Source organism: Molossus molossus, unplaced genomic scaffold (assembly GCF_014108415.1).
Source record: "Molossus molossus isolate mMolMol1 unplaced genomic scaffold, mMolMol1.p scaffold_m16_p_4, whole genome shotgun sequence".
Taxonomy (NCBI): domain Eukaryota; kingdom Metazoa; phylum Chordata; class Mammalia; order Chiroptera; family Molossidae; genus Molossus; species Molossus molossus.
Genome location: NW_023425377.1, coordinates 7,651,301 through 7,677,437, shown reverse-complemented (window position 1 = coordinate 7,677,437; position 26,137 = coordinate 7,651,301). Strand labels below are relative to the sequence as shown.

Below are 26,137 nucleotides of genomic sequence, written 5' to 3'. Positions count from 1 at the left end.
GCTGGGTGAGCCCTGAGCTGGGGAAACAGCTCCTTCTCCCAGGGTGCGTAGGAGGAGCATAAGAGCAAAAACGGGGACAATGAAACCGTGGGGGCCACACCTGTATCAGAGTTTTTATCACTGTTCTCAACCTGCCCCATCAGGGCAGAAATTACTTTTCCTGTTCTGGCTCCTTAATCATTAGTGCCAGGCCTGTATCCCTAGGGCCTGGAGGGGAGGGCCCAGCAGGTGCTACAAAGGGGCAGGGGTGTGTTGAACCCACGGAAATCCATAGGACAGGGTGCTGTCAGCATTCGGGATTGGATCAATCTTTGTTGTAGGATATTTGATAACATCCCTGGCCTCTACCCACTATATCTCAACAGCATTGTCCTTAGTTGTGCCAACCAAAGGAGTCTCTAGACGTTGCCAAATTTCCCCAGGCTGGGGGGGGGGGGGGGCTGTGTGCAAAACTACTCCTGTTTGAAACCACCATCATAAAGAAATACCATCTCTGCCTTGCTTGTCTAGAAAAGCGTGCCCTTCTCAGTCTGTCTTTTGTTTCTCCACACTGGATGAGGACAGGGATGTCAGAAGCGTTTTGTGTTTCACTTACCATCACTCTGCAATAGGAAGAACGCAACAGAAACGCATGATGCAAGAGCAGGCCCACCTGGTGGTGGGCAGCTGGCCTGGGGTTGGGGTACAGGAGGAGCAGCTCGCTGGGCACAGTGAAGCGGATGCACCCACCGAAAGGGACCGCCGCTGTGGGCCTGGCCGCTTGCTGTGGGCCAGGCTGATGTTGACACACCTTCTCGTGATTCAAAAGAAGCCCGGAAGCAGCATTTTTAAATGCGTTTTCCTATTTATGAATACTGATAACTAATTGAAAGCCTTTAAAACCTTGCCTACGCCCAGTGAAACACGGGCTCGGATTTTGCTTGCATACGAGTCTGTGTTGTTTTGCTTTCCAGTGGCCGGGACTGGGGAAAGCCCCCTGGGCTCCCTCCGCCGGGTCCACACCCCTGGCGTGGCCAGAGCTGCAGAGCAGGGTCTGCGCCGTGTCTGCCTGCAGCTCTTTCCTGAATGCCCTTGTTTTTCATTGTCGTTGTTTTGCACACACAAGATTTTATTTAGATATAGATTGTGTTTTGGCAGGCTCTCCTGCGCTCCCAATTATGCTGATGAATGAAAAGATGTTACCAAATATTCCACCTGCTTAGAATCACAGAATAGGAGAGCTGGAAGGGCCCTTTCGAGATCGTGTTGTCCAGCATTTTTCAAACGTTTATTTTTAGCCGAGGACCAATAAAAAAAAATGTCACGCTCAGTATGTAAATTGGAGGAAAGCTGAGCTATTCTAATTGAAGTGGGGTCGGGCCCACAGCCCATTATAATGGGCTGCTCCTGAGCGCCCCACCGGACCCCGAGGATTTTCTGGGGAGAGATCCTGAAGCACTTCAGATGACGGTTTGCCTCCAGTTCTGGTCGAACCCAGCATTCTCCCAACGAGGAAACCGGCTCGGAGAAGGGGAGGTGCGTACCAGGTCACGGAGAGGATTGGAGGAGACTCGGAACAAGCACCCCGTTCCGAGTGTGTGTTCTGACGCTCACAGACTCCTTGCTGCTTGCAAACACCTATAGGGTGAATTGATGCAATGAATAGATATACCTGTCAGGGGTTGGGTGTTGTGAGAACAATACAGCGTGGCCGCCTTGACCCTTGCTTGCGGAAGGCTGGGGAGAAGCAGACCATGCAGGCCAGGGCCAGGTGCTGTGGCGTTGCCTCGGGACATTCAGTCCTGCATCACTGCTCAAGACCCTGTCTCAGGAGACACCATTCTATTGGCCTTCCTTGGTCGGCCTCTGCATTGCTGCTCCCGCCAGGCCTACACCCAGCGAAGAAGGCAGAGTGTCCCCAGATACAATGTTTACGGACTTACAAGAGGTCAGACAAAGCCACGGATGTCCGATGTCCGCTGCAGAAAACGCGAGCCAGGGATGCTTCTGAAAACATGGCCACCCCCCTCACCCCCGGCCTGGTCTCCCAGGAAAAGGGACAGTATCTCGTCAGCCCAAGAGGGTTTTCCTGTTGCTCTTAGCTACCTGGCTGCTGCCCTCAGGGATAAGAGACAGAAAGGAGAGGCTGGCCCTGTGAGTGGCTGGCTCCCCAGACCCACCCTGCCCTTCCTCCTAGCTTGCTAATGAGGGGACCTGCCAGGAGATCCCCGTGCACCCCCCGGGGCTGGGTGGCGAGGACGCTGCGCTGGTAACAACAGGTTTCCAAGTGCGATTCACCCAGGAGTCTGGACAGCAGTCTGCGGCCCGCGCCGAGTGCCCGCCCGCCCCATAGCCATCCTCCCCTCTTCCCGGCTAATCGAGCCCCAATTTTTCGTGATCACAATTTGCTCAGGTAACGATGTCTCCTAGCAGGCGAGGGCTGTATGACCCAGCTCTGTCTGATGAGAATCAGCAGAAACAAACCTGCTGGGGCCTCAGGAAAACATCGTGTTTCTCCAGAGCAAACAGAAGGGAGTGGGACAAATTCAACGAGCACAACATGGTGCTTTTGTGGTGCTGTATTTTTTTTTTTTTTGGCCCATAGTCCTTTCCTCTCTTTCTTTCTGGGAAGAGAAGGGTGCCTGACAGGACAGTGTCCCCTTAAAGCCATAAAGACAAGAGTCACGTGGTGAGGATGGAGGAAGAAAACCGAAGCAGAAGCTACCCAGTTCAGCCACGGTGATCGGACTTCGGTTCCTATGTGACCGATACCTCCTCTAATTCAACCCCCGATTTTCCAGGGGAGGTCACGGAGGCCCAGACAGGCACAAGGACACTACCAAGGTCAACGACACGTCCGTGACTCCGCCGAGGAGAAAGAATCTGTCTCTTGACCCCAAGACCAATGTTCTGACTACAGACTTTTTTTCAGAATATGCAGATTATTTTCAAAGGCTGTGAAATAGCGAATGTACTGTTTTCCAAAGACTCCTGATAATGAGGAGATGGTAACGATGCTACGTTTTCCGTTTCGTGTTAATGCCCAAAGCAATCAGAGCATCATCACCACGATCATCAGTATCATCACATTCTTCTTCTCATCAGGAGAGAGCTGAGCAACCCTGTGATTATAAGAGCGCTAATTGCAAAGATAATCTCAGGCTTGAAGGTTATTTAACATTCTTCAGGGGAAAGTCTAGACTAAGGGTGTGCATGTGCTGGAGCACCTTTGTGCGAGAGGGTAGGTGTGCGGGCCTGGATGGGGAGGAGGATCCCATGTGGCAGGGCCCTGCCACCGAAGGGTCAATGCCATGTGTGTTTGGGGACCCTGGGAAGATGCCAAGTGTGATGTACTTTCTAGCATCCGAACATTTGTTTCTGTTTGGAGCGAAGCAATGAACGCTGTCAAAACGACTTTGCACTTAAACAGTCAACAGACCTGTTCACGCAGGTCAACATCGGGCCGCAGGAAAGACCGGCGATTCCAGTGGCTGCGTGGGGACCTCGCTTGGGGAGAGGCCACCCCTGGCAGAGCCGTGAGAGCCACGGGGGCATTCCCGTTTGAAACACCCTCAGAGCGCCCCGCTCGGCGCTGAACTCCGGGGAAGGGTGAAGAGTTGGGGAGGTCGGAGGCACCGTCCCTGCCCCGCCAGGAAGAGCCAGCATCAAGCACTAGAGAACAAACCAAGTGTGTGTCCTTTAAGGTGACAGGTGCGGTGGAAAGTCAGGAGTCCGGGCAAGTGGGAGGTAAGTGAGGACAGTAAGGATGGTCCATCAGGGTAAAGGGCTCTTGCGTTAGTCCCCTGGGTGGCCTTCGGGGCTGAAGGAGGGGGCAGGTGTTTCAGGAGAGCAACCAGCCTAAGCAAGCACGGCGTCATTGGGTTGGGAGAAGCTGCTGGGAAGAACTAGGAGATGGGATTAGAGAGGCCTCTATCCATCCATCGATCCATTCATCCATTGAGTTATTCATTCACTTAACAACAAAAATTGAGCACCGTGGTCGGCAGAATAATCGCTCCCCAAAGACGTCTATGTCCTAGTCCCGGGGGCCAGGGCACGTGTTACTGTACGTGGCAAAGCGGATGTTTCAGGCACGATGAAGTTGAGGATCTTGAGCATATCCTGGGCTATCTACATGCAACCAATGCGATCAATTACGGGGTCCTTATAAGTGAACAAAGGAGGCGGGGAAGTCGGGGAGATTTTAAGAAGCTGGGTTGCCAGCTTTGGATGTGGGGGAGGGGTCATAGCCAAAGAACGTGGGGGGCCTCGACGCTGGAAAACAGAAGGAAATCCTTTCTTCCTTAGAACCTCCAGAAGGAAGTCAGCCCTGATCCCACTTTGATGTCAGCCTAGTGAAACTCATTTCAGACTTCCTGACCTCCAAAGTATAGGGGACTTGATCTGCGTTGTGTTACGCCCCTAAGTTCGCGGTGATTCATAGCCGCCGAAACAGGAAACTAATACAAGCGCCCTGTAGATGCCAGGCACTGTGCCAGTGGCTGGGGCCACTTCTGAAGACAGGTGAGAGATTTATCCTGACCTCATGGACTCATGACCGTCCCACTGAGGAGTAACACACCCCTTGCAGAGCTACCGAGTTATGGCTGCAAAAGGAAAATACCTGTAGAGCAGAAGCGTGGGGCACGCAGAGAGCCGGTGAGGCCTCCTCCCCGCGGGCGAGCCGAAGATGTCCTCTCTGAGGAAGGGGCGAGCCCCCCGCTCCAGATTAGTGCTGTCCCGGGGAGCCAGCATGGGAGCCACCATCTAGAGTTAAAGGCTCTCAGGTCCACATTTTTAAAAAAGTAAGAGTGAAATTAATGGTGACAGTATATTTTATTTCACCCACGTCCCAAAGTGTTAGTATTTTAACATGTAATCAATACAAGATATTATTGAGATATGTCCCCTTCTCCCCGCCAGTACTCATTCTTTGAAGCCTCGCAGGTTTCGGACCCTGACAGCAGTCTCAGCTTGGGCTAGCCGTATTTCAAGTGCTCGAGAGACACGTGGGGCCAGTAGCATCGGACTGGCTAGAGCGACTTTAAACGAAGAGTAGGCTTCACCTGTGGGGCAGGGGGGCCTGCGGGGCACAGGTTCCCAGTGGGGACGGGGTCAGGGAGGGGAGGGAAGAGCGCGGTGGACAGAGGAGGGCCTGTGTGCAAGCCTGAGGGGGGGGGCAGGGTGCCTGAGGAGTGGGGGGGGGGGAGACGAGGTAGGCTGTGGAGACGGAGCATCCAGCAAAGGGCCTGCAGAGCTCCATCCAAGAGCAGCGGAAGCCATGGAGAGACTAAGCTGTGGACATGATCCGATTGGGACTTTGCACATCCCTTTCTGTATAGACTATAAAATATTTAGATGGGAGAGAGAGGGGTTTGGAGGGTAGTGAATGTCAGCCGTGGGCAGACGAGGTCCATCTGCGCTGACCCTCTCCCCGGGCCAGCTCTTTGCCCCAGAGGGAACCAATAAACTGACCAGCCTGAGAAGTTCATGAAAAGCTTCAGTGGGCTCCATGAGGTTGGACCCTGCCTCTCACATTGCTTTCTCCAGAACCCGGCACAGGCCGAACTTAGTGTACCAACCATCATCAAGATCATCGCCACCAATGTCAACACTTCCTGGGCCTCTCCAGTGAGCCAGACGCTATGCAGAGCCCTTGTTTATATTAAGTCTGTTAAGCGTCTCAGGCAGCGGTTATTATCTGCATTTTACAGATGAGATAACAGAGGCTCAGGAAGGGAGGGGACAGGCACAAAGCCGCGGAGCCGCAGTGGCGGGACCTGGCCCAGGCCGCGGGGCTCAGAGATTCTGCAGGGCCTGGAGGGAGGCTGGGGCCCAGCATGTTCGGCGATGAGGAGAGAGCCGATTGCCTGTCTCAGAGCCGTGCCAGTGGGGAGCAGGGACCTGCGTCCTGCCTTCCCCTTCGGAACTGAACGAGTGACCTTTGCCGAGCTGTCCAGCTTTATTTCCGAGTCCTCAGGAGACTGGCAGGACTCGGAGATCCAGGGAATCATAACTTGCCCTCATTCCTGCTCATTTCAGAGTCCGTGCCAGGACTGGGGGAGCCATACTCTCGGCTACCCTGCCCCTTCTGCCCCATATTTCATAAGGTCAGTGACCTGCCCAGGTTCATTCTCAGCCAAGTTTACGACTGAGAATGTCTCCTCCCTCCCTTCCTTCCTCTCTTTCTTCTTTCCCTCCCCCTCCCTTCTAGCCTTCTTTCTTTCTTCCTATTTTGCCAGGTCATCCGCTTAGTGCCCTCAGAGCCTTTGCACGCAGTCTCCTCCTGGGAGGTGTGACGGAGGAGGCCCCCACCGCACGGGTTGGACCCGAGGCCCCAGAGCACGGCTGCTTCCCACCCACACCCGCGGCTCCTCCCTGACTCCCTCCGCACCGCGGCCTTTCCACAGCCTGTGTGACTCGGCGTTCGGATCTATCCTGCCGGCTGGTTGGCACTTTAAAAGCCTTTTCTAATTGGTATCTGTTCCCAGAGAGATGCAGCTTCCATTATATGAAAAACACCCTCTCACCAATGCCCTCCCTTTCCTTTTTTTCCAACTACAGCAGCAGGTGTGTCTCAAATGAGGATTTTTTTCTCCCAAATGAGTCTGCACTCAATTAGCCACAAATCTATTGTGTGTGTGTGCACGCAGGTATGTCCACGTATATAAAGACATATGCACACATTTGGGTTACCTAGACACAAAATCGAATGGGCTGAAGTTCCATTTCTGATGCAAATGAATAAATTGTCTTTATGGGGCACTGCAGGGGCTGTTGAGATCACACCATATTTAGAGACGGTGTCTCTCTCTTCTTTCCTTCCTCTTCCAAACACCACTGACTGCAGAGAATGCAGGTGCAATGTATCTAAGAAATCCCTGGTCCACGGCATGTCTGCTCTTTCTTTTAAACCTCCTTAAATATATCCTTCTCATAGCCGATGCCCTCCAGTATTCTAAAGGCCTTCGTTTCATAAGCAATTTCTCTATTCCGTGGTGGCTTATCTGACAGTTTCCCATTTACTTTCTACTTATTATTGCACTCGACTTTGAATTTTAAAACCCCACTGTGGGTTTAAAGGATCTTGAAGGACGAAATCAGAAACCTAGATTAGTAATTACTATAAAGCTGCAAGAAAGTAAGATATTTTTTCCCCGTGCTTGGGCCAAAGCAAAGACGGGAGGCTCAGGTGTAATCCAAACGCCTGACAGGAAGAAGCTGACTGGCGTCCCGGGAAAGTGTCTTTATCTTCCCGTCATCTGTCTGCCCGACGCCACCACCTTGGTCTCACCGACTGGATATATTCCTAGGACGATGCCTTTTTTATCTGAATTCTGGGGAAATGCTCCAACATTAAGCCTCACTGAGGCTGTGTGGAAATTCATTTTCTTGCTGCCGTCCCTCTGGTCTCCTCTCCTCAGCTTTCATGGAAAGCAACAGGGCGGGGCGGTAAGCCAGGCCCCGGAGCGTCTGCGCCCGGAGCTCTCTGCCCCGGGCCAGGACCACCCGTGTCGTCCTGACAGTGGAGGAAGTGGGCTTCTTGCTCTGCAACTCAGGTGGGGAGAGAGGTGGTTGCTGATGAAACCCCAGGGTGTCAGCTGCAGTGACGGGGTTGTTCGGATGTGCTGGCCCTAGCTCCCCGGGGGGCCCTGAGGTCCCCAGGAGCCTCTGCCTTCCCCGCCTCTGCCACGTCCGAGGTGTGTGCTGAGGAGTCTGCTCGGTTCTGCTCAGCGAGGCCTCCCTGTGTAATCCGTTTCAGCCAAACATCACGACGGTAGCTCACCCTGTATGAGGTGTGCTGCTGCCAAGCATGTCCTAGATGCTGGATACATAGTAGTTCATTTCATATGAAATAAATACTGCTCTTCTCCCAGGTTACATTTGAGGGCGCGGAGGCCCCAGGAGGTGAGATCAAGGCGATCCAGCTCCAGAATCAGTGCCCTTGACCACTGGGCACACCTCCTGGGCCCTGGGCCCTGGGCCCTGCTCCTTCCGGGCTCTGTGCTACGTACACACGCGTGTTTCACACGGCCTCCCCACCAGGCGGGCATTTTATAAGACGCACACCTCATTCACACAGCTAGTGATGATAGGAGCTAGACACCTTGATTTCCTCCTTCAACAGACAGGTATTGAATATCGAATACGTCTTGTGCTCAGTGCCACAGACGCAGTGGTGACAACAGACATGGTCTTCACTGTCACGAAGCTCTCGGTGGGGAGGCAGACATGTAGCAAGCGAGCCCACGGAGAAAGATCATTGCAAAGTGGGTGAGAAGACAGAACACGAGAAGCCAGTGCAGGGTGTCTGACCAGCGGGGGGTGGGCTGGGCACCAAGTGGGGGCTGTTGTCAGCACATTCATCCAGTGGGCCCACCCAGGGAAGCCAGGTGGTAAGGGGGTGTTGGGGTGCAGAGGGAAAACATTATTAGTGGAGGAGCAGTGCGTACAGGCCTGGCAGTGGAGGAACAAGGTGCGTGTGTGGTCCTGGGACCAGGTCAGCGCGGCTAGAAGGCCAAGGGCGAGGGGAAGGCCTTGAAATGAGCCAGACTCTGTAGTCCATCTGACCCTAAAGCGAAGTTTTAACCCCGATGACTCCACAGACCTCGCTACAACATCAGATTCTTGGCAGCAAATTTCGCTTTTCTCGTTTCATGAAACAGTTGATAGAAGCGTGTTTTCCAAATCTCAGAAGCACGGTTTGTGTTGCAGACAGGCCTGATTTCTAACGCCCCTGTGATGTACTGTTGCTGGCGTATCCCCTCAGGGCCCTGTGTGCAAAGGAGACCACGCAGGTGAAAACCCTTACAAACAGTGGCGTGCGCGACACAGCTGTGTTATTATCCCCAGTAACGGAGCTCGTTTGGGGTGATGCGTGCGTCTCGCAGGAGTTAGTTATGTGAAGTGTTCACAATGGCGCCCGGCTCCCGGTGTACAACTGTGCAAGGGCTAACTACTGCTTTTGCTGCTCGGCTGCTTTATTCCGCTCCCCAGGCTCCGTCTGAAGAGGACGTGCCTCCTGAAAACTGTTCTGTGTGTCCCGCCCCTCTTCTCTTCCAGGCCAGAACAAAATCTGCTTCATCCCGGGCATGGTGGGCCCGATACTGGAGATGACACTCATCCCTGAGGCTGAGCTCCGGAAGGCCACCATCCCAATCTTCTTCGACATGATGCTGTGCGAATATCAAAAGAGTGGGGATTTCAAAAAGGTAAACAATGAGGCTGGAAACCGGTGCCGGCACCCCTAATGCCCAGCCCATTTCCCCATGATGATGGCTCCCTTCCATCTGCCTGGGCTCCGCTCACAGGCTTGGGGATGGGGACATTGCGCCCAGCGCCAGGAGGCTGGCAGATGAGACTTGGTCCGTGTTCCATCACGCCCTCCTGCCTGAGGCCCAGATTGCAACGTGCCTTCTTGCTGTGTATCAGCCCGGTCCCTCTCTGATAGTGTGAGGACCCTGCTTCCCTGCCTGAGCAGCTCCCCAGGTGCATCCAAAGGCGCCCCCCCCCCCCACCTCACACCCACACCGCTGTCCGGCACTTCCTCTTCCGGGATGACTTGGAAGAGCTCTATTGTCTAGAGAGCCGGCCCTGTCAGGTGTCACACTCAGCTGGCATCAAAGGGACGGCAAATGAGGTCAGAGGCCCGCCGCTCAGGGGACCTGTGGGTCCCCCATGGGAAGAGGCAGCATGCGGGGGTGAGCAGCTTGCGTGAGGCCAGGGTCACTGGCCCAGTATTTTCGGTGACAATCCTGTCAATCTTGAAGGATGGGGACCATTTTCTGGCTCAGTCATTCTGGAAGCTTCCGACAGTGGAATAAGCACCCACTTCCACAGTGGTCGCTGGTTTCACCCAGGGTGGGAAGGCTGCCTAGCGGTCCCCTCAGCTCTCGCCCTCCTGCCGTGCCCGGCCCTGCGCTCCCCGACGTCTCTCCTGCGTTTCCCCCTGCTGGGCCCCCGCTTCCTCCCGCAGAACGGCCGCCGCATTCTATGGCGGATCCTGGCACCAGAAAGGGCAGCAGATTCCAAAGAGCTTTTCCTAAACTTCCTCGGGCCTCTGCCCCCTCCGCCCCCAGCTCAGTGGTCCTCGAACCCTCACGCAGTGGAGGCCAGGCCCTCCAGCCTGCGTTCAGGGCCCCCGCTCTGACCTCGGTGCCACTTTTCAGCCTTTTCTCATGCCGTGTGCCCTCCACATGTCCCCTCCGAAGGGCTGGGCACCGCGGGCTCCGAAGAGCCTGCGACCAGAGTGCAAAGGAAGCATTTCTAGTCCCCGCTGGTCCCGAAGAGAAGGTTCTGACAGCGGTTCGGGGGCCTCGCGGCTTCGAGGCGTGCCTGCGGTGTGCTTCTCCCGCCCTAAAGGGTTCCCTCGTTGGCACATCCCGCCGTGCGCCGGCCCGTCGTCCACGACGGGTCAGCCTTGGGCGCCGGGCGCCGGGCTCCGGGCATGTGTTCATTCCGAGCATGTTCCCCAGGTGCTGCTCCCCGCTCTTCCCCTTATCAAAGGAGACAGGACGGTCAGGCGGACTGACGGGGCAGCGTCCAGGCCGGAAACCAGCTGGTGTGCTGGGTGGCTGCTCCGCTGTGGAGAGGGGCCCAGGAAAGGGGGAAGGCAAGGCCCCCATGAGCCCCAAGTGGCCCTGACAGCTGGATCAGAGTGAGCCCAGAACTGGGGTCTGAAATCCAGAAGGCCTTATGTACAAACTGGCGTCCGTGCATGACGCCCAAATCATCAGACAAGAGAAGAACCAGGTGGTGGGAAGATGGCGGGGCTCCCTTTCCCACATGCGGGCTGCCAGAGCCCAGAGGAAACCTGGCCAGGGCCTTTGCTCCCAGCTCACCCGGCCTGCGCGCCTGATTCCTGGTGGCTTGTTGTCAGGTGTCCTGCCTGTCTCAGCCCTTCCTTTCGTTTCTGCGCCTGCAGAGATCCTAGTCATCCTACAGCTGAGTCCCCACATTCTGCGAAAGCCTCCTGCTTCCTGGGGCACTGGGGTGCAAGAGACAGATTTGCTCACGCAGGAGTAGGACTCTCGGCTCCAGGGCAATCTCTCTTCCGCTCTGAGTTCCTTTGCAACATCGTTGCCAGATTTTCCTGTCTTCCCCACGCACCGGATTCTGCACCTGCCTGGTAGACACCTGTGTTCTCATGAGGACGGCACTGGGAAGATGCAGCAGGAGTGGCCTTGGGCTGGCCACAGTGTGGCTGGCACGACTCTGTCCCAGCCAGGTGACATGCCTCTCGTCCTCCTGTGTGGGGCTTGGGCATCTCCACCGGGCTCGGAGCATGACGACCTGCTCGTAGGCCGGTCTCCAGCATGAGACTGAGCTCTGAAAGGGCCGGCGCTGGTCTCCCTGAGCTAGCACCTGCCACATGCCTGCCGCGAGTACAGCGAGGACCGCGTCAGGGTCCCCGGATGAGGGGGGCGTTCAGAGGGCCATCCCGCCGCGTTTTGGAAGAGCCTCCGCACGGGGAGGAACGTGGCAGTGGATGTCTGTGTAACGTAGGGCGATGGACTGACCAACCACGGCCTCAGCGGCGGTGAAGGTTAAATGAGATATGAGGCCACGCTGCTAACGTGAGGACAGTGTAACAGTGCCGTGATGACCACTGCTGACAAGCTTGAGTACTTGCTGTGTGCAAGTGTTTACATCTCCGTTTAACAGATGAGAAAACTGAGCCTCAGGGAGGTTTATCACCTTGCCCAGGGTCCCCTGGCAGAGAAAAAATGAAAGCAAGACTCAGCTCAAGTCTGTTGGATGCCAAGTCTGTGGTCACAGCCGTGCGAGAGCGCAGCAGCCCCTGGGAGCAGGAGGGGCCAGTCTGCCCTGGGAGATGCTTCATGAGACCGTTGCCCCGCCACCCGCCCTGGAGGGCTCAGGCGTGGCGAGTGTCACCCGGCTCTGCACATCCCCTGGCACCCTGCAGTTTCCGTCCCCGCAGGCTCTTTTGTGACCCTGAGACAAGTGCTTATTTACCCCTCATCCTTCTGGGCTCCAGAGGCGCGTTCGGCTCACGGGGAGTCGCGCCAGCATTCTCCAGTGAGCGCCTCAGACGAGAACAGCACGCCGCTCTGTGCCCGGCTGCTTTCCAGTGCCACCCGGCCGTCACCACGGCAGCGATGGCAGTTGTCAGGAGAGGACAGCCGACCCCAGTGCACACCTGGGCGGGCGCACTCCCTGGGGCTTTAGACACGGCCTCTCCCCTAGCTGTGTCACTCTAAGAGGGTTACTTCCTTGTGGTCACCTCCAGCCGGCTCAGGCTGACAACCGTCCGTGTTTCGGTGGACCAGAAGGAGTGTCTGCTTAGAGTTCCAGCAAAGCCTCACATTTGAGTCTCACTGGCTTTGTCTGGGCCTTCATTAATCCGAGGATCTGGATGAGAAAAGATACCGAATAGGCGTTAGGCCTGGGTCATGGACCCACACCTGGAGCTTGGGAGGTAGGGTCAGCCCACCCGAGTCCCCCAGACCGATTAGGGCAGGTGCGATCCCCGCAGTGTGGAGAGAGGAGTACTATCCTTCCTGTCGCTCTCTGGGACCCTGAGGGGCACACAGTGTCCTGCTCCACTTCGTATTCCCAGCTCCCAGCACTGGGCCTGGTGGATGATGGGTGCTCCCTAGAGTTTTGGTTTAAAAAAAAAAATGAACTGACGAATGTCCACATTCATCCTTCTCATGTTGGTTCTGTTTGCATCTCTGACCGCAGTTTGAGAACGAGATCATCCTCAAGCTGGACCACGAGGTGGAAGGCGGCCGAGGGGACGAGCAGTACATGCAGCTGCTGGAGTCCATGTAAGTTCAGTGCCCGGGGCTGGTGGGCTCAGGACCCCGGGGCTCTGCGGGCTCCGCCTCCCTGGGCATCCAGCTGGGCACGCGTAGATGTTGAGAAAACTCCACTTTTGGAAGGAAGCACACATCACTCTCTGCAGTGGCTATTTCTTTCATAGTGAGGGGATGGGACAGACGAAAAGATGCTTTGCTGTCCTGGCTGCTGGGGCTCAGTGATTAGATTAGCAGCCCACAGACCTAAGGGGCGCAGGTTTGACTCCCAGCCGAGGGCACGCGCCTGGGTTACAAGTTCAATCCCCAGCCCCAGCGGGGGCACGTTCGGGGGCAACCATTCGATGTGTCTCACTCACATGATGTTTCTCTCTCCCTCCTTTCCACTCTCTAAACATGAATGGAAAGAACATACTCAGGTGAGGATTAACAAAACAAAACAAAACGAAACAGAAAGAGAAACGTTGCTGTGTGGGGAAGAGGGAAATAATCCACCTAAATGTTCATTTTTGTTACCTCCTGGCTGCAGAATGATTCTTGCTATGTTCTCCTCTTTTCTTTTTTAATGGGTGACGGGTATGGAGCATGAGTGACATGTACAGACCACGCAGTGTATGGTGCCCTGCTCGGGGCCCGTCGGCATTGACCCGTTTAGTGAGTTTGCTCTTTGGTTCCCATTGAACAGAGTGGGGCCCTGAGGCTCGGGAAGTCTCCTGTCCAAGGAAAGTAGGACAAGTTAGCGAGTGGACAAGCTGGGACCCGGGTCTGGCGCTGCTGGACCCCAGCAGTAGGCAGTGGACAGCTCCTCAGAGCTCTGGACCTGGAATCAAGCCATTGTTTTGTTGTATTTTAACAGCCTATAATTTGCATACCATGCGAGTCACCTGAAGTGTACAACGCAATGGCTTTCAGTACATTCGCAGAGCTGTGCAGCCATGACCACAGTCAATTTCAGGACCTTTCTGTTGCCTCCTGAAAGCAAGCCTGGAGGCCTTACCCCTCCGCCATCACCCTCCCTCCCCACCCCACCCCCGCCTGCCTGCTTCGACCTCTAGCGGTCTGTCTGTGCTGGTCTTTCAGGGACACGGAATTATGCAGTCCGTGATGCTGTGACTGGCTCCTTCCACGTGGCATGTTTTCAGGGTTCATCCATTTCTCTCTTTGCCAAATGGCATCCCACTGTTTGGAGGTGCCCCCTGTGCTCACTCATTCATCTGCTGCTGGACAGTCATTTCCACTCTTTGGCTCTTAGGAAAGACGCTACTGGGAGCCTCCGTGCACACGTCTCTGTGTGGACGTGTGTCTGCTGTGCCCGGGTGCACCTGGGGGTGGACTTGCGGGGTCGTGTGGTGACCTGCATTTAACCGCGGAGGACCCTTCGGGCTCGTTTAGAAGCGGAGGCCTCGATTTCTCCACAGCGTCCTCAAGGCTTGCTAAGTGGGTCTTGCTGACGGTAGCCACCCTCGTGGGTGTGAAGGGGTGTCTTCTGTGGTTTGATTTAAATGCCCTTGGTGGCCAAGGCTGCTGAGCATGCTTTCGTGTGCGTGTTGTCCACTTGTGTGTCTCTGGGGAAAGACACTGGGTGCCACCGCTGGACAGCTGTGCAATGTGGGGCCCGTCAGGCGACATCTTTGGCCTATTCTCCCATCCGTCAAATGAGCCCTCTGTGGTTATTTGGAAGACGGAATCGTTACAAAGCCTCGGGTACACAACAGGTAGAGGCTCAGTAGAGGGACTCGCAGCTTCCATGGTGATTGCTACCTCCCTGCCCCCACCCCAGGACTTGGCCCAGGCTGAGGAGTGTGGCTCGGACACCCCGAATGTCCTCCTGACCGCAGATGCTTTGGTCTGTGTGATTCTCCAATGTAACTCTGCCTTTGGATGTGTCTGATCATCTGTGAGCATTTTAACTTGAACAACGAAAGCACACTGAAGGCCTTGCTCCGACCCTCGCACTGACCCTTCTGGCCCAGCCCAGGTCGCCGCCTCCCAGCCGGCCCCTGTCCCTTCCTGTCACCGCACAACCCTCACTAAACACCGGGGACACAAAAGCTCCGGAGAAACCCACCGTCTGCTGAGTGTACAGGGGAAGTGACGTTTCGCCCGAGTCAGTATTTATCTTCAAGTTCCAAAGAGAAAGCCCTAAATACTGGCCGGAAGTGAAACATGCACCCTGCTGGCAGTGCCCGCCTCCACGAGCGGACGGGCCTGTGGCGGCTTCAGGTCAGCAGCTGGGTTTTCACATCCTTCCCGGGTGATTATTCACGAGAGGACCCCGCAGAGGTCAAGGAAATGGAAAACAGCTCATTGTTTTCCTCCTGAGACAGAGGTGCGAATGATTTTCCCAAAACTAATCAAGCCCAACCCGAGGAGTCAGGACCCCTCAGAACATGCAGTGGCCAAGTCCCTGCTTCTGCCTTGGAAGTCTCTGAGCCTCAGTGTCCTCGTCTGCATAATGGGGATGAAAGTACTATCCAGCTGTAGTTGAGATGAGCAAGAAAAGTCATGTGAAATGCTTAGCAGAGCCTCTGCCCCCTCGCAGGCAGTCGGAAAGGTTACCTGTTGTTGTTATTGATCTCCAGGTGGGTAAGCTGCAGGCGGTCGCGTGAAGCCATGAGCCCTCTGTCTCTTCTCCAGGCTACTCATCCTCAGTTCCTCCTGCCCTTCCACATCTGTCTTAAAGTGGGGGTCCCACAGTGAATGGAGAAAGGAGACACACTGTATTCCATCTGCTTGGAAATATTTCTAGAAGTAGGGAGGGGAGGGCTGGAAGGCTCTAGGGGACCGGGCGTGTGTGTTCTGGGGCCTGGACCCCACCCAGCCAGCTCAGTATGTGAAAGAGGACCTGTCATCAGGGAACTCCAGACATCACTGTTCACAGAGGCAATGAGAGACTGGTTGGAGGGGGCCTGGGCTCCTGCTCCCGAGGGCCCCCATGCTGAGTGCCAGTCAGCTCCAAGTGTGAGCCCCTGCAGCCCTCAAGCCGGACCACAGACTCTGCCCCCTCCTCCCACTCAGTGAGGGCTTACTGCGCTGCTTGAAGGTTTCCACAGCTCCGTCATTGTCACTGATATTCCACTGTGGACCCCAAAGGAGAGGAAGAGCTGTGTGACCAGGATTAGCGCCCAGACCCAGGGACCTCGGGCCTCCTCTATAAATCCAGGGTTTTCCTAAGGTCTACCTCAAGGAGATTGTGTGGGTATTAAACAAGATAATCAATAAAACAGGCTTAGCACAGCTGCTAGAACACAGGAAGTATTCAATAAACGGCAGTGCCATTATATAGTGTCATAAGTTTTTTATTTCTGTATCTGCTTCCTTTGCTAGATTGTGATTTCCCAGGGCTCAGTAGTTCCACCGTTCCTAGAACAGTCATGTTCAGTAGATATATGGATGGTGGGTGGACAGGTGATTGCAAACCCATCAGCCCATTTATCTCACAATATTAGGCCGTACAAGCAGCTCTCTTGCCTCTCGCCTAAAGAAGGGAGAAATTAAGAAAGCCAAGACTGTGTTCTTCTAAACCCACGCTTCTCAAAGGACCAAGAGCATTCACATCACCTAGGAGCTGGTGAGAAATGCAGACTCCCAGGCCCTGGCCAGATCTGTTGACGCAGCCGAGTAGCACAGTGCCCAGGGCCCCATGCACACTGACGCTTGCAAAGCAGTGGACTAAGCAGCGGTTCTTTTTTTTTTTTTTTTTTATCCTCACCCGAGGACATTTTTCCATTTTTTGTTCAGGTAGAGTTGGGGGGAGAGAGAGGAACAGAGAGAGAGAGAGAGAAACATCGATGTGAAAGGGACACATCGAGTGGCTGCCACCTGCCCAACCAACCAGGGCCAGGGACAAACTGCAACCGAGGTACGTGCCCTTAGCAAGAACCGAACCCGGGTTTCTCCGGACCGCAGGCCGACGCTCTAACCACTGAGCCAAACCGACCAGGGCTAAGCAGCGGTTCTTAATGTCGGCTGCACATCGGGGTCACCCGGAGAACTTCCGCAGTCAGATACTACCGCCTGGCCCCTCCCCTCAAGATGCCAAGTCATTGACCCAGGCTGGGCACGGAGCGTTGTAAAGGCACCCACCCCCTACCCCCCACCACCACCGCTGCGACCCTGACACACAGGCAGGACAGAGCATCGCCGGTCTGGCTGCACTCAGGCTCTGAGATGCCCTCTGCCCTGGCCTGGAGGCTGAGACATCACACCCTCACCACCGGGGTTGCACTGTGTCGGGGTGGGAAGCAGGGCTGGACGTGACCATCCCAGGCACAGCTGTGACTGAGCCAGACAGTCCTAAATCAAAGGGCAATTTCCATCTCTCTGGGAGCTGGGAAGCAGGTGCTTCTCCCACTGAGAAGATGGATCTGTCTGATCACAGCCACAGTCTGCAACGTGGCCGTTGCCGTCACCTCCTCGCAGCTTGTTTGGCTTCCGGGAGGAAATGACCCCCCCAAATCCTTGCCTTTCTCACCTCTGCCCCCCAGGAGCTCTTGGGACTCAAACTGCCCCAGGAGAGTCGGCAGAAACAAATGGCCTGGGTCACGCTTGTGTCCTGCGACTCGAGATGCCTGAGCACACACTGCAGGGTTTCTCTGCGGGGAAATAGTGAGCGGTGATTGTCATGGTTTCCAAGGTCACCACACACTGCCTGAGCGATACTGGGAAAGACATTTAACCTCTCTGAGCCTTGACTTCCTCCATTGTACAATGAGGGGGATATCAGCTTTACTGTGATGGTTTCTTAAGAAAAAGCGGTTCGTACAGGCTCTGGTGTAGAATGCGTGATTAATAAGAAGTAGTCATTAATCAAAATGCGAACACATCCATCTCTTCCCACCTAGCCTGTGGGCTGCCTGAGGGTAGGTACAATTCTTTTTGCTATTTCTTTTTTTATTTTATATCTTTCTCCCATCCCCGCCCCAAGCAATGCCTCGCATTGTGCCTAGCAACCAACAGGAATGTCACTTTTTAAATTTTTGTTTTTAAAATGTAGAATATTCATATTACAACAAATGTAAATTTTTTCAGATAATAGATGCACATTTAAATTGAAAAGTGAACATGGTCTTCCTCTAGTCCCTCACCTAGACCCCTCCCTGGTCAGAAGAAGCCACTCTGAAGACAGGGGTTTATCCTTCCTGGCCGTGTGCCCTGCAGATTCATAAACACACAGACTTGTGACGCAGACACGCAATTCTACCCACACGCAGTGTTTGGTGGCTGGGAGTGCAGAGGCTAAAGCCAGACTTTTGAGACCGTGGACAAGTTGGTTGACCTCTCTGTGACTTAGTTTCCCTATCTGCAAACAGCCTGTCTCATAAGACTGAAGAGAGGTTAAATGGGTGAACATCTGTGAGACGATTAGAATAATGTCTGGGGTATGGCAGGCTCCATGTGAGTTGGTTACATAAAAAACAAATATTATTTGGAGATTTACTTTTCCCAACTATATATTCTTTAGAGCTTTTCGTGGCAAAACATATTGATCTCTCATACTTTTCTTTTGTTTACCCTCACCTGAGGACATTTTTTGCATTTATCTTCAGACAGAGCAGGAGGGAGAGAGGGGGGAAGAGAGAGAAACATCGACATGAGAGAGACACATCGAGTGGCTGCCACCCACACAACCCCAACCAGGGCTGGGGACAAACTGCAACCAAGGTACGTGCCCTTAGCGGGAACCGAACCCAGGACTCTTCGGTCCGTGGGCCGATGCTTTAACCACTGAGCCAAACCGGCCAGGGCATGATCTTGCATACTTTTCAATGGCTTACTAGAATTACAGTTTGTGAATATGCTTCAATTTATGTAACCCTTTGCCTATTGATGGAAATGTAAAATAGTTCCAACTATTTCACTATTAGACATAGTTTATAAATATTATAAATATATCTTTGTATACTTCTTTATTGAAAAAAAAAATTTTTAACCCTCACCCGAGGACATTTTTGCATTTATCTTCAGATAGAGTGGGAGGGAGAAAGAGAGAGAGAGAAACATCGATGTGAGAGAGACAAATCGAGTAGTTGCCACCCACATGACCCCAACTGGGGCCGGAGACAAACTGCAACCGAGGTAGGTGCCTATAGCGGGAATCGAACCCGGGACTCTCTGGTCCGCGGGGCCGACACTCTAACTGCTGAGCCAAACCGGCCAGGGCCATCTTTGCATACTTCTGAGACTATTTCTGTAGAATAGATTTCCCAAAGTAGAATTGTTGGGTCAAAGGATACGTACCTTTACAATTTTATTATTGTGAAAATTGCTACCCAAAAAAGTCGTACTGATTCTACTCCCAACGTGGGCGTATAGAAGTGATCATTTCCCCACACTATTTCTCACACTGGAAATTTATTTTTATTTTTCCCCATTTTGATGGTGGGGGGGATTACAGTTGACCCGTGAATGCTGCAGGTTTGATTGTGTGGATTGATTGGACTGCGGTCCATTGAACTGCTGTCAATGTGCAAATAAGTGTGTAAATGAATAAGTAGTCAGATAAATGAACACAACGAGCCAATGAACCAGAGGAACTTGGATTCACTAGCTTACGTGGCTTGTGCTCCACCCACGGCACCCCAAGCCTCACCCCCCGCCGCCCCCGCCTGAGCTCACTGCCCCGTCTGCGCCCGCAGCCTGACGGAGTGCGCTGCCGAGCACCCCACCATCGCCAGGTCTGTGGAGAACTTTGTGAACCTGGTCAAGGGCCTGCTGGAGAAGCTGCTGGACTACCGGGGCGTGATGACGGACGAGAGCAAGGACAACCGCATGAGCTGCACGGTGAACCTCCTGGTAGGTGGGCTGGCGGCAATCCCCAGGGTCCGAGGCAGACGGGGTCCTGGGGCGGGCTGGCTGTGGGGGTCGCTGTGGCTCCTGATGGGAATGCAGCGCTCAGGCTTCGGAAGTCAGACACGTGGGGATCGAAGCCCCGCTCTGACACCTGCCGGCCCCGGGGCTCAGAGCCACACCCCACCGTGCTCTCCTTGCATCGGGGTGGGACGAGCGTCGCCTTCAGCTCTTAGCGCGTGGCCCAGAAGGAAGGTGCAGCAGCAAGCGGTTAAGAGGCTGGCGCTGGACACAGCCCACAGGTGCTCATGCCCCTACCATAATCAATACAAGAGACAAGTCAAGGACGCTTCTGGTGGTCTACATGGAGCAAAGTAAGGGTCCCTCTCACAGGCCGTGCAGTCCTGCCTGTGGTTGATGCTCGCTGTCTGCTGGCTTCCCTCCCTTGCACAATGAGCCAATACTAGTAACTAGAATTTATAGAAAACCACTCTGGGACACAGGCGGACCAGGGCAGCTAAGCCTCTGCCCACAGGCCCTGCCGTGGGCCAGCCCCCAGAAGTCGCCTCCACCCTTCCTATGTCCTGTGATGTGGTCATGACAGGTAGCGGGGGCCACAGTGCTTCACATCCACCACGTCAGCCCACCCTCAGTGGTCCGAGTGAATAAAGTGGGCAAAGACCGCGTGGAAGCCATCACAAGGAGCCCCCCCCCCCCCCCCGCCATCCCAGAAACACTGTACAGGTCCTCAGAGTTCGGTTGCGTGGCCTCCTCTCCTTTTTTTAAATCCTCACCTGAGGATATTTTTTGTTCTCTTTATCTTCAGATAGAGTGGGAGGGAGAGAGAGAAACATTGATGTGAAAGGGACACGTCAACAGGTTGCCTCCTGCACAACCCCAACCAGGACTGGGTACCGAACCGCAACTGGGTACGTGCCCTTGGCCAGAATCGAACCCGCGACTCATCGGTCCACAGACCAACACTCGACCGCTAAGCCAAATCGGCCAGGGCGCCTCCATTTCCTTGTTAACAGCCAAGATATTGCCATGGATTTCCCAAAATGCTAAGGGGACTTTAAAAATCTTGATTATAGCAGAAATTCATTGCTAACAACCCCACCAGGCCCAGTGTACACAGAGTGGGAAGAGGGATTTCCAGTTTAGCAGTTTGTCTCTATGAAGAGGCAGAAGTTGGTAGAAGAAATTGACCTTCAGTGGTCAGACTGACCAGGGAGAAAGCTTTGGACAGACTGTTCTGGAAGCAAAGAGAGCCTGCTAGTTTTGGGGGTCAGCGTGGTGTCAGGGAGGCGGACAGGGTGGGGGTAGGGGTGTCAGGAGAGCTGACTGTGTGCCGGGAACACAACTCCTCCCTTCTCTGAGCCTCAAGTGCACTTGTCTGTGCTGTATTAAACCCAGGTTTTCCCCAAGTGTGGCTCACAGATCAGGTCATGACCTCCCGGCTCAAAATCTGTAAGGGTGTGTTTAAAAATGCGTGGGATCAGGATCTCCGGTGGTGGAGCCCAGGACAACCAGGGGTCTGAATGACCCTCGAGCTCAAATAGGTATCTCCAGGAATCTCATCATGACCCTGAGAGTTCTGCACTGTCAGGAGTTCAGATCTGCTGTTCTCACTGGGGTCCATTATGATCACTATTACTGTCACCCTGCTCCCAGCTCAGGTCCTGCAGAGCGCAGGGCCTGGGCGTGTAAGGACCAGCGGGGCTGCCTTCCCAGTAGACGCTGTCCGCGCAGACTCCTCAGCCTTGCAGCCCACCTCTCAGTGGAGCTCCTAGCTCCCTGCATCCCTGACATGTGATGACTGAGGTACTTCCTCTGTCCCTACAGTCTCAGGGTCAGGGAAGTGACTCTCAGGCAGACTCTACTAAGGAGGCTGTTGGATGCATTCAGGAAAGTAAATTTCTTGCTCCCGTCTCAGGGCATCCAGATAATAAATAACAATCTCCCGTCTCATCTCCATTACGATACCCTCCACCCCTGCCGCTCTGCAGAGAAAAACACTCATCACTGTTTTCCTTCCCTACCTAGAATTTCTACAAAGATAACAATCGGGAAGAGATGTACATAAGGTAAGATTTTTGTGTTGTAAAACCCAGACCTGCTGTGTCACTCTCCTGCTCAACATCCATCCATGGCTCCCTACTGCCTTCGGGATAGAATTTAAATGTATCTTCTTGGTACCCCAGGCCTTCTGTGTCCTGATTTTCATCCACCTTCCCAGATTCAGCTCCTTTCATCCTCCTCTAATCAGCACCCCAAATCCACCGGGAGTTCTCTGACCCACCATGCTGCTTTGCAGTCCTTAGCCCACCTGTGGACCAAGCTGGTGAATTGCACTTGCACTGGTTGCAACGTTGGCATGTGGAACCCGAGTCCTCGGTTTATAAGGCATGTAGCCAGGTCATGGGCAGCCCAATTCCAAAGGGAAAACATGCTACGATGCGTGACGCCGCTGTCTATTAGCCATTTAAAGGATAGCTATTTGAACATATCATGAAGGATGTTTTGGAGGGACAGTAGCCTGGAGCAAAGAACACCCTTGCCTATTTTTCTCAGAATCTCATATTTTTCTTCAGTTTTTTTAAAAATTATTGTTATTTTTACTCATTGCAGAAATAATGCATATTAATTACCTTACCCAAACAAAAATTACTCACAAAATGCAGACAAGCTAAACCAAAAAAATGAAATAAACTCCCAGAATCCATACCTATTTCCTGACCTTTTTATATTTATATATAGACTGAATTCTGTGCATGCATATTCTTTTGCAAAAATGGGATCATATTGCTCATAATTTATTCTCTGCTGGACAAGAATTTCACGTCAACAGGTTTATTTCGAGATCATTTTTAATGAGACTCTGAAATTCTCTCTTCAGAAGATGCCATAATTTATATAGCCACTCCGATATTGTTGAACACTTAGGTGTTTCCAACTTTCTTCCTGTCACAAGTAGCACGATGACAAAACTCTTGGACGTACATCTTTACGCATTTGTTTATGAGCCAAGAGCCTGCGAAGTGGAGTCGACCGCCAGGTTAACGAGCCCCGCTCCGTCAGGGCTTTGGACCCAAAGTCTGAACTCCGCTGTGACTGCAGATGTTTTTACATCCTTATTTCGTTCCGCATTATTTGAGAAATAGGAACCACCACTTGGAAAAAAAACAGCCTGCCATAGGTTGTCCTGAGTTTGGAGGGTACTTATCACTGCACATCTTATTGTAGTCGCACAAAGCTGTGGGGTTCGAGAGGCCTGGGGCCGTCCCCTGGTTTTCTGTGACCCTGGATGTATCACTGAGTCCCTCGGGGCCGAGGCTCTCCCTGTAGGATCATTCTGCCCTTAGTTCTGAGGATTACAAGAGATGCTATAGGTAGAGGGCCTGGCACACGTTCCCCCACCCCCGCCCCCGCCCCTCTCTCTCCTTCCCGTTTTAGAAACACAGATGGCGTCTCCCAGATCCCCATAAGCTTTGGAGATTGCAGTCCTAGAGTAATCTAGGGAAGGCATGTTTGCCTAAACCAGACATTGTAAACAGGATGTAACTGGGAAAACTGTTCTGTTTGGCAGACGTCGTATTTAAAAACACTTTTAATTGTTTGCCAAGTTTTAAAAATCTAGAGATTTTACATTAAAAAGTCCAAATTCCCCTATTCTCCTAAAGAACTCAGAAGGCGTAGCAGCACTGTCCCAGCAACTGTCTCCGTTGGACAGTGCAGGAGAACTCTGGTCACAACACGGTCTGCGTGCACCACTGCGCTTCGCGGTGCTTACTCCATCCAGCTGCCCGTCTGGCCTCTGCAGGTTTGGGTCTGAGTCCCAGGCCCGGCCTATCAGGGTGTCTTGCTTGGGGCTCTGCTGCGGATCACCAAGCTCTTGAGTGGACAAAGGAGTTGAGAAGTAGCAGGAGGCTGTCCTTCTGACTCTCCATCCAGGTGTTTCAGACCCAGCCCTCGGGGACCCGAGAAACCAAGGACAGGCAGGGTGGGTGGGATAAGGTAGGGTTCCGCCTACCTTAGGGATAATGTGGGCCACAGGCTCAGCACTCCCTACATGCAGGCCACGTGCAAGTTCACTGATGACTCTAATTGATCCCTAGAAAGTTAAGGGAAGGGGCAGGAAGAAGGCGGAAAAGCCATGATGGTGGAGGCAGATACAGCTGGTTTCAAAACCTGATTTTACCTATTCCTACCTCTGTTTACTCTAACACAGGTCTCGGTTTTTTAATCTATAAAAGGATTGTTGGGAGAATAAATTGATATAATATATAAAGCACCCATTGAATGAATGAATGAATGAATGAATGAATGAATGAATGAATGAATGAAGAATCTCTCTATCTGAGGTGCCCCTCACTCATCCCCTTACCTTCAGATCCCAACTGAGCTGTCACACGACGGAAACCTCTCTGGAAGCCCCACCTGGGTGACTCCTGCCATCATAGTACCTTAGCTTCTCCTTCACAGCACTGATCACAGCTGTATTTTGGCACTTATTTATTCAATTATTTGACTGACTTCCGCCCCCTTTCCCAGGACTATAAATTCCAAATCCCGAGAACTGCATCTGCTTTGGTCCCCACGTATCTCTAGTGCCCAGTGCAGCCTGTGTGCTCGGTACAACTTTGCTGATTATGTAAGCAAATGAGCAAAACATCACTAGGGTGTCCTGGCTCATCAGTCATCAAAAACCACTAGCTGACCTTTTGTCTCCTCAAAATCTTTGCCAGTCCTACCCCGAGGGCAGGCAGCCTACATTTGGCTTGCTGGCCATGTTTTATGTGGCCAGGGGAATTCACTGCTGGCTCGTCCCTTGGCGACGTCTGTGCAGGAGGATTCTGCTAACAGAAACCTCAGCCTGAGCATTGAGATCTGCTTGGAGGGCTGATGCTCAGAAGCCCTTTGTTCCCTGTAGTCGAGCAGTCAGGGCAGAGTCTTGGCATGGTTGCAGATGCCGCCTTCCCTCTCAGAGGAAGGGACCAGGGCATCGCCTGACAGCACCTTCCCTTCGCCGAAGGACTAAAAGCATCATGTTCCTAATGACACGAAGGCAGTGGTTCTTTGGCTCTGAATTCCGTTCCCAACTGTGGCAGGTTCTTTTTTGTAGAAGAGCCAAGCTCACGGTGATAATAGATGAGAACATTGTTGCTCAGTGCCGGCTCCGGGCTAATCATTTCCAGTGCAAATTCACATTTATTAGCAGCGGTGCCAGCCATCACTTTCTGAGCCTTCAGACATGATGTGCTTGGCTTTTTATATGCCCGTTCTGTGAGCATTGTCATTTTACAGATGAACAAAGTAAGGCACCAAAAAGTTAATTCACTGCCCCTTAACACCTATTATGTATCAAATATCAAAGAATTGACCAGAGTCCCTTCCCTTGTTCCTGTCCTGTCCTCAGTGCCCCTCATCTATAGAGTCAACCCAGGGATTTGAACTGGAGCATCACATTGTAAAGGGATGGGAGGTGGGGATGTGATTATTGTTGAATACTAGCTTCTCCCTTCGGACAGCTCTAGGCCTCAAGCCCACGATTTACTTCCTTTTCTTAAATGCACTTCCTTTATACCCAGAGAACACTGAAGAGAGGTGGGAGCTGCCCCCTTGACAGTGCTGTGGTTTGTGCATGCTCCTGGAAGGGTAGAATGATTAGAGCATGGACTGTAAAGGCAATTGGCCTGAGATCACATTTCAGCTCTTCCATTTATTAGCACGTGACTTCTGACAATTCACTTAGTTTTCTTTCCCTGATTTCCCTTGTCATATTGCATTGGCCAGTGTCTTCAGTATGAAATTTGATGGTACTGACTAGAAGGATTCCTAATTTTTCCAGGCCATAGTTTTCTCATCTGAAAGTGGATATCCTTAACAGACCCATTTTACATGGTTATCGTGAGGATTAAATGATCTCAGCATTTAAAATACTTAGCACAGTACCAGGCATGCACCAAGTGCCCCACAGATGCTAAGTGCTGTCATTGTGGCCATGCAGGGGGGCTGGCTATCAGGGATAGAAGACTCCCTGGTGACTCCCAGTGGTACTCAGTTGTTCTGTCTGGCTTCTACCTGGTTCTACCATCTGCCTCCTTATCACTGCACCTGGTAACTCAGCATGTTTTTCAAAATAGGTACCTGTACAAACTTCGCGATCTTCACCTGGACTGTGACAATTACACAGAGGCTGCCTACACGCTCCTTCTCCACACCTGGCTTCTCAAGGTACTGCCCTTTCGGTGAAGTGGATTTGTGCTGGGAATCCCTCGGGGCCCTCGCAGCAAGTTGGAGAGTTTAAACAGAAAAAGAATTAGCCAAATAGATTTTGTTTTGTTCTGAGTTCCAAAACTCTTGACCTGGTAGGTTACTTTTCTGCATTGCTTCACCTGGTCACAGGAGGTCTTGAGTGACCTTCACATTTAGCAGCAACAGTAACCCCTAGACATATGTCTTGCAGTTTTATATAACATTCAACAGTTTTATATAACATCTAAACATCAACTCTAAATCATTAGCCTGCCCCATGAGCCGTTTTCCTCCTCTTGAAAGCACTGCTGTATGTGGACAAAGTCTGAGGG

The 26,137-nt window shown here is 53.0% G+C and overlaps 1 protein-coding gene across 1 annotated transcript in view; it reads left to right on the top strand.

Annotated features, from left to right (window-relative positions):
- DOCK2 (dedicator of cytokinesis 2) overlaps positions 1 to 26,137 on the top strand; it is a 364,075-nt gene that overhangs the window by 305,669 nt on the left and 32,269 nt on the right. The window contains exons 33-37 of the mRNA XM_036240222.1: positions 9,043 to 9,191; positions 12,685 to 12,770; positions 19,397 to 19,553; positions 21,594 to 21,634; positions 25,694 to 25,784. Of these exons, the coding sequence (XP_036096115.1) occupies positions 9,043 to 9,191; positions 12,685 to 12,770; positions 19,397 to 19,553; positions 21,594 to 21,634; positions 25,694 to 25,784 (524 nt within the window). The remainder of the gene's footprint in view (positions 1 to 9,042; positions 9,192 to 12,684; positions 12,771 to 19,396; positions 19,554 to 21,593; positions 21,635 to 25,693; positions 25,785 to 26,137) is intronic.